At 39.4% G+C, this 16,842-nt stretch overlaps 1 protein-coding gene across 1 annotated transcript; it reads right to left on the bottom strand.

Annotated features, from left to right (window-relative positions):
• lmf2b (lipase maturation factor 2b) lies at positions 1-16,608 on the bottom strand. The gene is given in 15 exon segments (XM_079816898.1): positions 1-1,167; positions 1,278-1,386; positions 4,251-4,362; positions 4,445-4,613; positions 4,764-4,937; positions 6,621-6,717; positions 7,096-7,201; positions 7,796-7,930; positions 8,137-8,287; positions 9,477-9,658; positions 10,008-10,201; positions 10,606-10,634; positions 13,007-13,065; positions 13,068-13,259; positions 16,479-16,608. Coding segments are annotated over 15 exon segments (2,127 nt in total). The 5' UTR covers positions 16,573-16,608; the 3' UTR covers positions 1-843.
• Between the last annotated feature and the right edge of the window lie 234 nt (positions 16,609-16,842).

Consider the following 16,842-nt stretch of genomic DNA (forward strand, 5'->3'; position numbering starts at 1 on the left):
CATGTACACATCAAATGCTTTAATGTCAACATAATTGAAATGTACCAAACGCTTTATTCGAAGTAAATGCAATCTGCATGCTGTATATTCTGCTAAATTTATATTAAACATTTGGCCTCACAATTAAACAATGATTAGATATGAACATGATATATTTTTAGTTTTTGAAGTAAATTTCACCCTATTAAACTGTCAACATAAACCCAAGTGTGCAGTGATGATTTGTGTACACTGCCATCTAGTGGCGACTGACAACTGGTTTGCAATTTTTAATTATGAAACGCATGACTGACAGGTGGATTAAGTTGACGGAACGGGTGTATCCTCGATTTGAGGAACAATATAGGGTGAAGTTTAAAATGAAAAATCTCATCCGAAAAAACATTCCGCCCTTCTATGCCATTATAAAGAGGCACATTTTCAACGGTCAATTTTTAAGGTGAAGTACATCTTTGAATGTTGATTTTAGTCGCTGAAAAACAAAAACAAATGAGGAATGAAATAATTTAAATCAACAACCGTTTAATGAGTTACATAGCATGAAAAAGTAGCACTTGTGCTTTTGTTGTAATCTTTGGGACGTTCATTGTGTGTTAAGTAGGTGTTGGCTTAAAAATGTTCAAAGCCAATTACATCAAGTACCATGTGTACTGTGCATTTGACATTTGAGTGGTTTTGACACAAAGAGATAAAACGGTGTAGTGGTAAACACAGAAATCTGAGGTGTGTGTGACAGGCAGCAAAAAGACTTGATCTTAGAAAAGAAACAAAATGTACACCTGAGAAAGAATCGTTTGTCATTGCATCTGGCCAAAGACGAAGGCACAAAGTGACAGCAAGAGCTCATTTCCTCTTGCGGGGACTCCTTTCTGACTCCGTCCTTCTTTCTTCAGAGTCCTTCTTGCCGCCCCGGGAGGACAGAGATGGCACGTGGCTTTTCTCTGCGGTCTCAGAGGGCTTCTTAGTTTTGTGATCAGCTAAAGCTGCTCTGGGTTTTTTGCCTCCTAAAGCCCAGGAGAAGACGGCTTTGACGAGGAAAATGCCGACCAAAGTAGCTAACAGTGTTGAAAGCAGCAGAGACCCTGAGAGGCCTGAGACCTGGCCCCGAATGAGGCTCAAGACTTGCGACACAGGCGTGTCCGAGCTGGGCTGAATTGGTAATTTCTTCTGCGTGCAAACAGACATGTTTCAGCGTCAACGTGAAATCCAAACTTAATCCATTTACCTTCCCAATGCATATTAATTAGAACGATTCAAGTTTGTTGAATCTACTTTACCTTCAGTCCAGAATCATCTAGCAGTTTCTCAAGCGTTGGGTCTTTAAGGTTCACAATGGGAAAAAACTCCTCTCTGTACTTCCGCTTCCACCAAGCCGGCAAATGGGTCCTTCCAAAACAGCAAACAAAAGAACAGTAAACCTGAGAGCGGATTCAGGCTGCGTTGCAGTTTCTCTTTGGTCAATGCGTTTCAGTAATTCCAACAGGTTGACATAGAAAAGACGTTTCTATTTTTGTCTGGGCTTTCACATGATGACCTCACTTCTCTAAATAACGGTCTCACATCCTGCTAAGGGGTAATTCAATGTAGCAAAGCATATACAAAAAATATAATTTTTATTGGAAAATTAAACATTCGATCAAACTTTGTTAATTGCCTTAATCTGATAAGAAACTGTTGTAGAAACTACATTTTATAAAAATCAAGTCAAGTTCCTGAATCTATGCTCTAGAGTCAATTATGCATTTTGTACGTCATGATCAGGCCGCCATTTTGTCCCTCTTCTCGGAAAGCAATGACAGTCGGTTTTCCAGGAAATGCGCTGGACCTCTGCTTCTCATAAATACTACCATGTATTGTGCACTTAATTTTTTTGTCAGACATCGATGTTGTGATATTCAAATTATGTAGATTTGAAAACAGATAGATCGTGAGGTAATCATTTATTCAGTGAAGTGATTGATGCCCATGAGTGTGTTATGCCCATGTTTTTAGTTCTACTATTTCAACCAAGTTTTTGACAGACATGATAACGTGCGTGAGGAGTGAATCATGTTTGATTTGCATAATTATAAAACGTGCTGGAGACGTTTGAAATGCTTATTGAGTAGTTCATTATACTTATTTTACGGAATTAAGTTTATTTCGTGGCTTAAATAAATGACATGTTACTCAGAGTCTGACATGTTTGGCTTGTCAAATGTTACATTCAGCTGTCGCCAATTCACTGACTTTAGAAAATCAAGTACATTTTTTTTACCAGGAAAGGAGTGGTTTTGATGCACAAAGTTGTTTTTATTGTCTCTTATAAATGGGTTTTGTTATTTAAACCACATGTGCCAAACTCCAGTCCTGGAGGGCCACTGTCCTGCAAAGTGTAGCTCCAACCAGCTCTAAACACCTGCCTGGAATTTTCTATGCTGAATAAGAAATCGCCCCCTAAACCCTCAATCACCATTCCCTACTTTAGTCCACTAATATAGTTCACTTGAATGAAAACAACTGAGCAAATTCGGACAGCTGCTGTGTGTACATCGGCTGTACACTCGTTATTGCGGTGCATTGTGTGATAGAATGAGTGCACTCAATAACGTCCACTATGGTTTCGGACAACACTACAAATGGCTGTCCCCTCAAATAATGCCCTATTTAAGGGTATAGGGGGCAATTTCGGTTTCAGCCCTAGTAATCCTGAAGACCTTGATTAGCTGGTTCAGGTGTGCTCATTTAGGGTTGGTGCTAAACTCTGCAGGACAGTGGCCCTCCAGGAACATGAAAATGCAGATCCTGCTGTAAGTAATAGTGAAAAATCACTTTTTAAAGGGGTTTATCCATTTTTACCCCTTAGCAGATTTTGACTATGGCAGTTTTTTGAGTCTCGTGTACCACCAGAGCACCTGACAGCAAAAATACCCTTTCCATCAAAACAAAATGTAACATCACTTTTGTGTAGTGAGACATAGTCTGTAAGCTCAAGTATCCCTTAAACACCAAATGTTTGTAATGTCATACTATTAAGTCAAAGTAATATTGGATGTAATTTAGGATTGTCTATAAATACAAAAAGTTTTTTTTTTTTAAATACGTTTTTCCAAAAAAAAAAAAAAAAAAAAAAAAAAAAAAAACATTTATACAATTTAAAAAGAAACACCCCCCCCCCCCATTAATTCAGATTAGTTATATTTTGCTATTATTTATAAGAATTTAACAGTATACAATTTAGCATTAACATTAAACTAATGAAAGGTAACTTACTAAAACAGTTACTAACAAAATGGGATATGATAAATACATTAAATATATATTATTTTTAATATTTATGGACCCTGGGGTTATCAGAAGCAGACATCATTATTGTTAGGTAAACTTCTATAGTGGTGAATGGAAACTACAACAAATCTTACAAAAACTACAAAAATTAACTAGCTTTCTGAAATGTAATTACTTAATTTTTTTAATTAATTAATTACTCATTTTCAACGCCTCCGGGCAGCTATTTCAGGTATCCAAGACCAAGTCCTATTTGAATGAATGGGGGAATCCTGAAATCTCAAAAACTGCTTGCAGAACTCGCAATTAAATAACATTTAAAATCGGCAACAAAGTCTGACTTGAACTGTCCCATAAATCGTGTTTTTTTTAATGCTCTAATCACGTCCAAAAAAAAAAAAAAAAAAAAAAGGCCACCAGAGCTTCTAACAGCAGCTGCAGTGATGCAACGACTTCCCCAATCAGTGATTGGCTCTTTTATTTAGAAGGCGGGACTTATTCTGCCATATTGTGGCACTCTCTCATGAATAATACCGTCTTTGTTGATTCAGATCAGTTATTTTACTTTAAAAATTATACAGATTTAACAGTGAGGTTCTTTCCAAGTACACTCTGGCTTTATTTAACCCTCAAATAAATAATTGTTTAAGCATTTAAATCTCCATTTTAACTTCTGAAACATTTTTAATTGTTTTCAAATATTTTATATTAATATTGTGTGAAATTATACTGGCAATATTTATTTGTATGCATGTGAAGCACTTAGAGCTGCATGATGCCATGCATGAATAATGCTATACAAATAAAATGTTCTTTTTTTTCCCTCCCCAGAAAACTACTAAGAAATAATTGAGACTCTTGAGAAATTACAACCCATTTAAAAAAAATAAGAAATTCTCACAAAATAAATATAGCACTAATCTAAAACCACAGTATAATTATGCAGAAATAATTGTGAATGAGTGTAAAGGTATGGAGCTCACTTGTCTTTGGCAGGGTCTGTGAAGTGGTAGTTGTAAAGCTTGGCTTTGATTAGAGCTGGTGGTTTCTGACTGAAGGGGTGCTGCGCTTCATCTACCTGAAGCAGACTAACCACTACAGGAAAGAAAAACAGGTTCACAACTTTTAAAGTCTAAAATGTAGGATAAGAACAGTGACCCCCGCCATGATCGCTCACCCTCTGGTTTGCCCTGTAGGAGGCGCTGTATGAGGCCTGTAAACCAGGCGCTTCGATCATGCCCCTCTTGAGCTGCCTGCCACATCAGCCACTCCAGCCGGGGCTGGTGAGGTCCTACTATGGGTGGGGCTGCATTCACATTCCCTGGTTTATACATGTGGTTCATTTCCTGCAACAGGATAAGAATACAATAGTCCACTGAGGATAAACTTTAACCTTTCCTTTGAATGAAGAACTTCATTGGAAACAATGACTGTGTCATGTGTCAAAAAATATTTGGATTTTTGTAGCATGGCAACCCTTCCCATGTCCTTCTCACCATCCATGTAAGCCCATCATAACTGCCCTCTAAAATGATCTCAGGCCTGCCCTCAGTGGAGACCATTCTGTGCTGGATCCCGTATGCCCCGACCAGCTGGAACCCCTCTACGGCACTGTACGCCTCTCGCACCGCAGGTAACATCGACATGCCAGTCATGGCTGCGTATGGAACCTGAGAGGAAACGCCACACATGTATTTGCATACAAAGGCAGGTAAAAATGTTACATTTCCAGTTCAGTGTATAACAGCGCTTCTCAACCTTTCGGACTCCGATGGTTATGTTTGAAGGCCAACCAAGATTTGTGTTGTAAATGAAAACCGCACATTTTCAAACCTTTTTTATTTACAGAAACTAGCAGTGGCGATTTAAATCCGCTTAAGTAAATATTCAAATGCTAAATTATTTTTTAAAACAAAAACTTTCAATTAATATAAATAAACAATTATAATTAAAATAAAAAAGTTACAGAAGCAGTTTCATTAACTGAATGTTTGTTTACATGATTTTTTTCTACTACACACAATTAGTAATTTATTTCTCAGCAATTTATAGTACCCCAAAATATATTTTGTTTGACAATATATTTGTTATAGAAATGCCCATGACTTGGGATTTCACCTATTTCAATGACTTTTCCAGGTCTAGAAATAACACTTTTAAAATTCCTCGTATATACAGGTTTTCCAAGAATGTGGAAACCCTGGTTTTTAAATGAGAAAAAAATAATTTAAAAAATAGATGTGCTGAGAGAATTGATTAAAATAACAAATGACATAAGCGTACATCTTGAGTTTTAGCCATTTTAGCTTATTTTAAAGCAGGAGTTTTCAAACTGGGGTCCGGGGACCCCCAGGGGTCCTCCAGAAGGTTCTAAGGGGTCCCCAGAAAATTCCAGAGAATAAAGACGACAAAGCAAAAATGGTTAAAGTCTAACGAACATTCTAACTGTTTCATATCTAAATGTGTCTTGCTGTATACATACTTTCCAGAATTTTTAAATATTATGTATATTTTTCTTACACACCCATCGATTCACTTCAGAAGGCCTTTATTAACCCCCGGAGCCATGTGGGGCACTTTTATGTTGGATGCACTTTTTTGGGCTTCAAATTTTGGGCTGCCATTATAAAGCTTGCGAGAGCCAGGACATTTTTTTTTATATACTTTTTTTATATAACTCTTGATTGTATTCGTCTGAAAGAACAATGTCATATACACCTAAGATCACTTGAGAGTGAGTAAATTATGGGATAATTTTCATTTTTGGGTGAACTATCCCTTTAAATATAGCCAATTTAAGTTTGGAAACAATATGCAGTATTTATAATCTCACACTTACTATTTATCTAACAGTTTTTAATGTTTTTCATTCATAAAAAAATATAGATTGAATTTTTGGAAGGGGGTCCCTCATAAAAGGTTCATCATATTGGGGGTCCTTGGCATCATAAAGTTTGAAAACCCCTGTTTTAAAGCATATTTTCTCTTATTTTAAATCATTTTATGGCATCTTGAGGCCCCCTTGGAGCTGTGCAAAGGCCTTAGCGGGCCTGACCCCCTGGTTGAGAATCACTGGTCTATAAAGATCATGTTTTATGGTTATGGACAGCAGAGGGTACTGTTTTGCTTGTGTGTGTAATAAACTGGAGCAATACAAATGAAACAAAAAAATATATATACACAATGTTATAACTATAAGGGTTTTTGTTTGCAGGAAATTCAAACAATGTAAAGTCACTTGTACAGTTACAAAACATTTCAGACAGTTATGCATTATCAATATGACCGGATGAAACGAAAGCTGCCGAAAATCACTCAGTCGTTACATTGCATGTGTAGGATATGTAGCTCACCATACTGAGGGAAAAGATGGCCACCGCAGCCGCCGTGATGACTGCACATTGGATGAGGGACCACAGCTTGCTGACGATGCCTCGTGTGCACACACACCTGACAAAGGAAACAGATGTGAGATTTCTTGGCTTGCCTCCTGTAACAATGGCAAAATCATGGGCTGAAATTCTAAAGCTTTACTTTCTGCAAGCACGCACACACTTTCCATAGCCATTACTTTTATACTGTATATTCTGTCCCCTAAGCCTACCCATCACAGAAAACTTTCAGCATTTTTACATTTAAAAAAACAACACCATTTTGTATGATTAATAAACTTCCTCATATGAACCAACAATATCCACACAAGGTCAAAGATTTCTGGAATTGCCATCCTTGTTGGGGCATTTTATCCCCACAATGTATGGTTTACCAGGACCACACACACACACAAAAATTAATCAGATTCTCATAGGCATTCCTGACGGGGCTTACATTAGCATGGCGGCCACCACTTCCCAGGTGAACGACAACACACCAATCCAGATAGTGAGGGCCTGAACGTGCTTCAGAAACGCTTCAAATTCCATTTGAGTGAAAACTGAAAGAAAGCAGCAATGAATAGATTAACTAACAATTTAATTTAGTCTTGACAGGAGAATAAGTTTCATATCACAAAACATACCTGAAAAACAACAAATCAGTTCATGGCTGAATCTCACAAAATGTGCCAAGAACACGAGAGGGTCATATTTCACCTCACCATCAAAAGAAAAGCTATAATCTTGCATACTTATTATTATTTTTTAGCACTGTAGCATTTTCTTGGCACAAACACACAAAACCTTACATAAATATAATGTATATTTTTGCATGTTCTCATTAAAACCTTTCCACTAAAAACTCACTAATGTAAAACAAAATACATTTGAATAATAATAATTAAAAAAAAATAATTTTGCAGATTTTTCCCACACATGCAAATGTCAAATGAAAACATTTTATTTATGAAAAATATACTGCATTCGCTTTGGTTTTGGAGTGAAATGATCAAACCTCAACACATCTCCATGAGATTCATCCTAACATTTTTTTTACAAACAATTCAATTCTAAGTTTGCACTTTATAAATCGGTTACGAAACATTGTATACTTTTTTGCAAATCAGTTTTAGATTTCACACTTGAGGACTCACTGGTTTTGGATGACAGAGTTTTGTTTTCCCAGTTAATCTGCAGCTTGAAGAGAACAACTGCAGTGATCAGGATGAACAGGTAGACAGCCAACTCCACCAGCACAGCCACAACACAGTGCAAAGTCTGTGAGCAGGCTGAAAAGCAAAGGCATACACTCCAATTAAAGCTCAGAAGCGTGTTGGGATCTTCACACACTGAACACTAGTTTGGTACAGGCAGAATGCATTTGTACTGCGACTGCATTAATGAGCCCCTTAATCAGATCATTAGTGAAATTCTGCTGCTACCACCCCACCAGAAATGACTGCACAAATCAGAAGTTAGAGATAGAAGGTCATACTCTTGGACTTTTTTTCCTGGCCCTTCTTCTTCTTCGGAATAGCACTGGAGTTGAAGTGATCATCATCCAGTAACGAGAAGCTCAGGGCGATGCTCAGCAGGTTCAGAGGACTACAGTTACCAGTGAGGATGTGGCAGAGCTGAAGAAACAGCTGACAAAAATGGTATAAAAAGAGGTATTAGTGGAAAAAAGACTGAAAGGAAAAACACATGCATACATACACAAATCATTCAGAGACCAGATATTATTTTTTACTAGTGGGTGCATGACACTATAGTTAATTTATGTAAGTGAGGATAGCAAAATAAAGGAAACTGTTAAATATTACCAACAACCTTATGACCATAAAATGTGACATATTACCATATACCCAAAAATTCTTCATTCAGTGACTACCAGTAAAAACGATACAAATTTGGGACCAAAATTATTCAGGCAATATGACCTGACCATGTTTTGCTTAAAGGAACACGGCACTTTTTTTGGTGGTGGTGTGGGGGGGCTCATTTTCCATCTCCCCTAGAGTTAAACGGTTGAGTTTTACTGTTTTCGATCCATTCAGCCGATCTCCGGGTCTGGCGGTAGCACTTTTAGCATAGCTCAGCATAGATCATTGAATCTGATTAGACCATTAGAATCTCGCTTAAAAAAAAAAAAAAAAAAAAATGACCAGAGATTTGATATTTTTCCTATTTAATACTTGACTCTTCTGCAGTTACATCGTGTACCAAGACCGTCAGAAAATGAAAAGTTGCGATGTTGTAGGCCGATATGGCTGGGAACTATACTCTTACAGGAAAAATATTGAAACTCAGGTCATTTTTTTTTTGAGCGAGATGCTAACGGTCTAATCAGATTCAATGATCTATGCTAAAAGTGCTACCGCCAGACCCAGAGATCAGCTGAATGGATTCGAAAATGGTAAAACTCAACTGTTTAACTCTAGGGGAGTTGGAAAATGAGCCCGTTTTCAAAAATGGTGGAGTGTTCCTTTAAGTGTTTTTTCTTTAATTTCTAATGCAACCACACACACACACAGACACACGGTACTTGAATGAAGTAGAAAAAGTTAAAAGCCTTTCATTCATCATGGCTTAATCGTATAAAAACAGGTGAAAAGTACAACTACACGTTGCGGCTTACAAGCGTTTGTCAGGGTGTGAGTAATAAATAACTACATTACATATTAAAAGCTTTTAATAAAATAAAAATATTGTAGTGGGGCCAGAAAAAAAAATGTTAGCAGGTTAAGTAAAGACTATTCAATTCAGATACACTCTTCATATTTTCAGTAGAAGGGATGTGGATATCTTTTAAATGCAAGCACACACACAACAAACCTGAACATAAAAGCTGAACAGTCTCAAGCGGCGAATGGGAGCAAAGAAGGTCACGAGAGGAATGGTGATCTCGCACTGCAACACAGCCACAGCTCCTAATCTCAGCAGCCAATCAGGGAGCTGATGGACGTACCAGGCCAAAGGAGTGGGACTCATCTGGTTCTCAAAATGATGACTCAGTGCTGCAAAAGAGATGCTCGAGTTTTGAAAAACACTGTAATCTACAGATGAGTCAGTTTGTCCCACACAGATGTGCCGTCTGCCTCACAGTTACTGGCTATTTTTAACATTACTTCATGCAAATTCAAATATTCTATAAATATTCATATATATATATTCAAGTATTTAAGTCACTAGATTTTCAAATCCATATACCAATGACTTTTATATAACATGAATCATTTAGGGGGTGAATTTCCAAAGCATATACAGTACGATTTCCTCATGAATAAGAGTGGGCGGCATGACTAGCACAAATGAACTGATCTCAACCAATACAGAATAAATCATGTTAAAAATGATTCAATATACCTGACAGGCCGTACCACGCAGGGTCGCCACTGGCCAGCTTACTCGCACCTGTGCAGAAGGTCAGCCGGAAGAACAGCCAGCGGGTCAACCAAAAGGTCACAGAGTCGTGGTACCTGTGGGAGGAGCGTCCGAGCAGCACACCCAGCGGAGCTACGAGCACAGCCAGAAACCCAGCCTCCAACAGCAGCGTATCCCTAAGAGACCATTACAATGAATCCCAATTACAAACATGACTAGATTTCTATCATGTCTGAAGAAAAGAGCCCATCCGCAAATCTCTATATTCTTGATCCAAGATTTATGGCTGTGGTTTTTCAAATATGAGTCAGCATTTGTTCGAAAAGTAAAAGCACAGTCCACTGATTAGTCATTTAGTGGACTGCAATCACATTCAATTTAATGGGCAGGCACATAACATGCGGTAAAGTTTGTGGCCGTTTTCCCTCTCATAAACATAAACTGCTGCAGAGAATTTGACTTGCAAATGACCAAATTACTAGCCTAACAACAATGGAGAAATAACAAGCGGTTAAACTGGTGCCGGCTATACTGAACGAGTCTGATAACCTGCAAATCATGTGACAATTGTGAAACTCACCATTCAGACTGCAGGAAGTCTCCACCAACCTATGAAACAAAACATAATCTCTCAATTATGGTTCCACACAGGACACAATGTCAAAAGTTTTTGAAAAAAAGCACCTAGTGCTGCACAATAGTTATACGTTAGAGCTGTGCGATGTTGACAAAAAAATTAATTATACCTCATTATTTTCTGGGATTTTTCTCAATAACGATAATTAGACAATATTTTGTGTGATTGTGTTGGTACCTCAGCAGGTTTAGGACCCCTAAAGTTGTCCATTCTGTGTGGTGGTCAGTTGGGCAGCAGTGAATAAATCATATTTTCCAATAAGTTTAATGGATTTTTTTACGTTTCATTGGCATTTTTACCTTTATAAAGACATTAACCTAATTAAATTATTACATTTAACCAAATTCAATTAGAAAAAGACACTATAGCGCTGTTAAATCAAATGAAACCAGTATCAACAAAATTCATTTTTAGATCACTTACACTGTTTAATGAAGCTCAGAGGTGACAAATGCATTTAACATGCAGTTTCAAATGCATAAATGTTTGATGTTTTAAACAAAACATTGAAAATTGATATTTTGAAATTATAATGTATATATATGAATATAAATGTGAAATTAAAACCGCAGTAGGTGGCAGCAAGTCACTGTTAATGAGGGAGTCATTCCCTGCATCCCAATATGCATACCATCCACCCTAAATAGTATTGAATATTACTAAGGTCACATACTATTTAGGATGGATAGTATGCACACTGAGATACAGGCACAGAGTCACTGGCTGAATCCGCAATCGCCCCCTAAACCCTGATTCACTATTCCCTACATAAGTCCACTTGAAGGAGTGAACTGAAAACGAGTGTGTGAATCCAGACAGCTGTTAACTGTACATCGGCTGTACACTCGTTACTGCGGTGCAATGTGGGATTGAATGAGTGTCCTCAATAACGTTCACTACGGTTTCGGACACCACTGCAAATGGCTGTCCCACCAATAATGCCCTATTTGAGGATATAGGGGGCGATTTCGGATTCAGCCATTAAAGGATTAGGTCACTTTTAAATAAACTTTTGCTGATAATTTACTCACCCCCATGTCATCCAAGATGTCCATGTCTTTCTTTCTGCAGTCGAAAAGAAATGAAGGTTTTGGATGAAAACAGTCCAGGGTTTTTCTCATATAATGGACTTCAATGGGCTCAAACGGTTCAAGGTCCAAATGACAGTTTCAGTGCAGCTTCAAAGGGCTTTAAACGATACCAGACCAATGAATAAGGGTCTTATCTAGCGAAACGATCAGTTTCTGCGAGAAACCGAGCAGTATTTATGCTAATATTTTACCTCTTATCAGACGAGCGTGATCCTCTGAGCTCCGCCATAACTTCCGGCAAGTGAGGTCAAATTAGATCGTGGTTATAGATATATCGATAGTAGATTCCTCATTCTACTGATCCGTGCAGTCACTTAATGAGGCATCTACGTATACATCTATGACCACGATCTAATTGACCTCACTTGCCGGAAGTTATGGCGGAGCTCAGAGACGATCTCGTTCGTCTGTTAAGAGGTAAAATATGCATAAATACTGCTCGGTTTCTCGCAGAAACTGATCGTTTCGTTAGATAAGACCCTTATTCATCGTCTGGTATCGTTTAAAGCCCTTTGAAGCTGCACTGAAACTGTCATTTGGACCTTGAACCGTTTGGAGCCCATTGAAGTCCATTATATGGAGAACAACCCTGGACTGTTTTCATCCAAAACCTTCATTTCTTTTCGACTGCAGAAAGAAAGACATGGACATCTTGGATGACATGGGGGTGAGTAAATTATCAGCAAAAGTTTATTTAAAAGTGAACTAATCCTTTAAGTTCCACACGATTCATTCAAACGGCTGATTCATTCAGGAACGAAGCATTTGGCTGTCTTAACGATTGAGTCACTGAATCATTCATTCAAACGATTCGTTCATTCACCGCTGTGAGTTGCTCAGAGACGCAAACAGTCCTGCGGCTTTGTTTGGAACTAGTTTGTTGGCGAAACAGAGCAAAGACAGGCAAAACTGTCTAAAACGTAAGAATTAATATTAAATTCTTGTTTATTGAACTGTTGAGTAAAAATCAATATCACATTTGTAATCAAGGAGATATTGGAGAGAAAAACGGCCCTCTTCGTTTGATATTGATTAACTATATTAGACATAAATACCTTTATCTTGAAGATTAAAGGAATTCTAAATGCATTTTAATAGACCAAATGCGTGCATGCGTTTATGTAAAGTGAGGGACATACTCGATAATGTCAGATTGCACATCGTTAACACAACAATCACGATGTATTTCGCACACCCCTATTTTATGTACTTGAATAGCTGTTAATACTCTGACAGGATGGCATTACACTAACGTTATACAGTGAGAGGTAGAGGGCCCACAGGCAGAGGTAGATCAGACTGTCTCTCAGGGGCCCAGCAGCACAGCGCCCAGACTCAGCAACACTCCAAGCAGGCAGATGAGCTCCAGGGCCTGCTGCGGCGTCAGACCCAGAGACGGCCCCAACCACAGCAGGGACGGGGAGGCTTCCAGCTGCTCCAGCAAGGGGCCGCTGCACTTTTGCATCTGCAGGCGCACTGGAACAATCCCCTCATCTCCATACAACCCTGTCCAGAGAGACAAACAGAGGCAAGCTTAATGTCCATTTGAATCACTCTTGCTGTGAATGATTTAACTGTGAACATTAATCAAAACGTCATATCTAGCTTTCCTTTCAATAAATAGACAAAAGAATACACACAAAATGATTGACTCTTATAGGTGGTTCTTTAAAGTATTTCTCATGTTACGCAGCGCGTTTGAGCTTCAGCGAGAACCAATGAGGTTCATTCTCGTGTTACGCAGCACGTTTGAGCTTCAACAAGACCAATGAGGTTCATTCTCGTGTTACGCATCACGTTTGAGCTTCAGCGAGAACCAATGAGGTTCATTCTCGTGTTACGCAGCCCGTTTGAGCTTCAGCGAGAACCAATGAGGTTCATTCTCGTGTTACGCTGCACGTTGAGCTACAGCAGGAACCAATGAGGTTCATTCTCGTGTTACGCTGCACATTTGAGCTACAGCAGGAACCAATGAGGTTCATTCTCGTGTTACGCTGCACGTTTGAGCTTCAGCGAGAACCAATGAGGTTCATTCTCGTGTAACGCAGCAACGTTTGAGCTTCAGCGAGAACCAATGAGGTTCATTCTCGTGTTACACAACACGTTTGAGCTTCAGCGAGAACCAATGAGGTTCATTCTCGTGTTACACATCACGTTGGAGCTTCAGCGAGAACCAATGAGGTCATTCTCGTGTTACACATCACGTTTGAGCTTCAGCGAGAACCAATGAGGTTCATTCTCGTGTTACACATCACGTTTGAGCTTCAGCGAGAACCAATGAGGTTCATTCTCGTGTTACGCATCACGTTTGAGCTTCAGCGAGAACCAATGAGGTTCATTCTCGTGTAACGCAGCACGTTTGAGCTTCAGCGAGAACCAATGAGGTTCATTCTCGTGTAACGCTGCACGTTTGAGCTTCAGCGAGAACCAATGAGGCTCATTCTCGTGTTACACATCACATTTGAGCTTCAGCGAGAACCAATGAGGTTCATTCTCGTGTTACACATCACGTTTGAGCTTCAGCGAGAACCAATGAGGTTCATTCTCGTGTTACGCATCACGTTTGAGCTTCAGCGAGAACCAATGAGGTTCATTCTCGTGTTACGCTGCACATTTGAGCAACAGCAGGAACCAATGAGGTTCATTCTCGTGTTACGCAGCACGTTTGAGCTTCAGCAGGAACCAATGAGGTTCATTCTCGTGTTACGCATCACGTTTGAGCTTCAGCAGGAACCAATGAGGTTCATTCTCGTGTTACGCAGCACGTTTGAGCTTTTGACAGAAAGCTCTCAGATTTTATTAAAATGCCTTAATTTGTGTTTCGAAGATGAACGAAAGACTTACAGGTTTGGAACTACATGAGGGTGAGTAAATGACCGAATGAACATTCACAGCCAATTTTACTTCTATAAAGCGAGAAATGTGTGTCAAATTCTGTAATTAAAATGGACTGTAAATGCCATTTCATTTTGACTTTAAAGCTGGATTGCTGAGTGATGTATAAAAGGTGGGCTTATCTGCTAAAGTGCCAATTAGAAACATAGTGCCATGTGGCCGGTGGTGACAGATTCAGTGCCGTTTGCTCAGTGGTAAAAGCACAAAGCGTCAAGTTATATGTAAACATTCATTCAACGGAACAACACAGGCACACACTGCCATGACAATGAGCAAAACACAAACCAGTCCTGTGACTTTTTAATGCCTCAAAACAAGTACAGACACCCATAGCAGTGTTAAACCCTGGATGCAAACAGGTGCACTGTAAAATACTGCTTTTTGCAACATACAGTATAGAGAGAGAGAGAGAGAGAGAGAGAGATCAGGAAATACTACTTTACTATATGTTGCAGAATGTTGACAAACGGAGATCGTTTTTCAATTTGACTGAAGAGGCAAAGTTGCACGTTCACACTTTTGGCATGCAAGCCACAGCAAGAGTGCACGTATAGCAGGCTGGTTTGAGTTAGAGAACAGGCCGTGTATTGTGCCAGTGCCAACGCATGACTCACGGTTTCTCTTTGAATGCTCTTCGAAGACCCAGTTCTGCCACAAGCGGCTCCTCCAGACACACTGCCTTGAAGATCGCTTCCCATGGGGAGGTGTAATTGCTGAAAGACCTGGGCTGCGTTTCCCAAAAGCATCATAGAACCATTGCCACTAACTTAGCTCTCGATGCTTTTGGTATACGCATCCCTGGAGTTTAGCACCGAATGGAAAATATTTTCAAAAGGACTGAAACTCTGTGGACATGCCTTCTTCTGTTGAGTTTTAAACATGCAGCCTGGCTACAAACAACCCAACTCAAAATATCAAAAGGAAATAGAGCTATTATTAGCCTAAATGCATATGATTTCCCTTTTCTGTGGGCAACACAGTCTGCAGGTGGCCAGATTTCGCAGTACAAAACTTATTCTTGAAGTATTTACACATACATTTTACCATTAAACGTTAACTCCACTGTTGGTTTATAGAACTGTTCTATAGTTTATACAGTGAGTATTTGATTCAACTACATAATCAATTAGTAATGCATTACACTCAACACTGATGCATATTCAGAGAGAGCGTGCACAATCCTGCACTTGGTAATAATACATTGCATATACATGAGTCACAATGGTAAGAGAAGAATTTAGCTGTTGCTTTGGTTCAAATGAGCTTATTGACACTTTTAAAGGCTTTGGTACATGCCGTAGAGCCAGTGGGGGGGGGGGGGGGGGGGGGGTGCCTTCATAATGAATAGGCCACACACATGCATATGCAAAGGGCAAAAAGCCCACAGGCCCCTGAGCGATGACGGGTCACTACAGTGCGTACTCAGCACTAACTGGCGGGGTTCCTAAAATCACCACATGTGGAGGAACTCAAGCACTGCTGGTTTATTCATACGGGCATTATGTCTAGTTATCACGAAACCCTATTCAAAATATTAAATAGCCTACACAATTCCGCTGGAATGCGTCGTTCTGCATGGAGACGCGGTTTGTGCGCGAGGTCCTTCAAAAGTTTGAACTGAAACTGATCCCCCGTGACACGGGAACGTGCGGGAGAATGAACGATTAGCGCGAACGAATGAATGAGCCAAAGGAATCCCGCCGACATTCCACAATAGTTCAAGTTCAAGTTCATGCGCAGCCATTCATTAATGCCGCACCCAAAATCCTCCATAGCCACCAAACCACCTTCAAAAAAAAACAAAACAAAAAAAGAGAGAAACTTCCCTACCTGGTATTTGAACGTAGATGGAGGAAAAAGCACACACGTAGATAAGTGCAATGCTGCTCAGGAACATTTGTCTGGGCGTTTTTACTTCCCCCATCTTGGCGGCTTGCTGCAGGGATGAGGTGTCACTTTGTTTCGGGTGATTCGAGAGCTGCTGATGCTCATTGGAAAAATGAAGTGGCATAGGAGGGGTGGAGTTTGAATTGGTGATGGGAAGTCCGACTCACTTCCGCGAATCGGTTCTTTTGAACTGTTCGTTCGGTGCTTTTACGTCATGACGCAATCACGTGGTCGCTGAGATTCAAACGATATGTTCTAAACGTCCCAAAAGAGCATTACACATAAATCATTTATAACCTAACAATTA

This window comes from Gobio gobio (genome assembly GCF_949357685.1).
Source record: "Gobio gobio genome assembly, chromosome: 5".
In the NCBI taxonomy this organism is placed as follows: Eukaryota; Metazoa; Chordata; class Actinopteri; order Cypriniformes; family Gobionidae; genus Gobio; species Gobio gobio.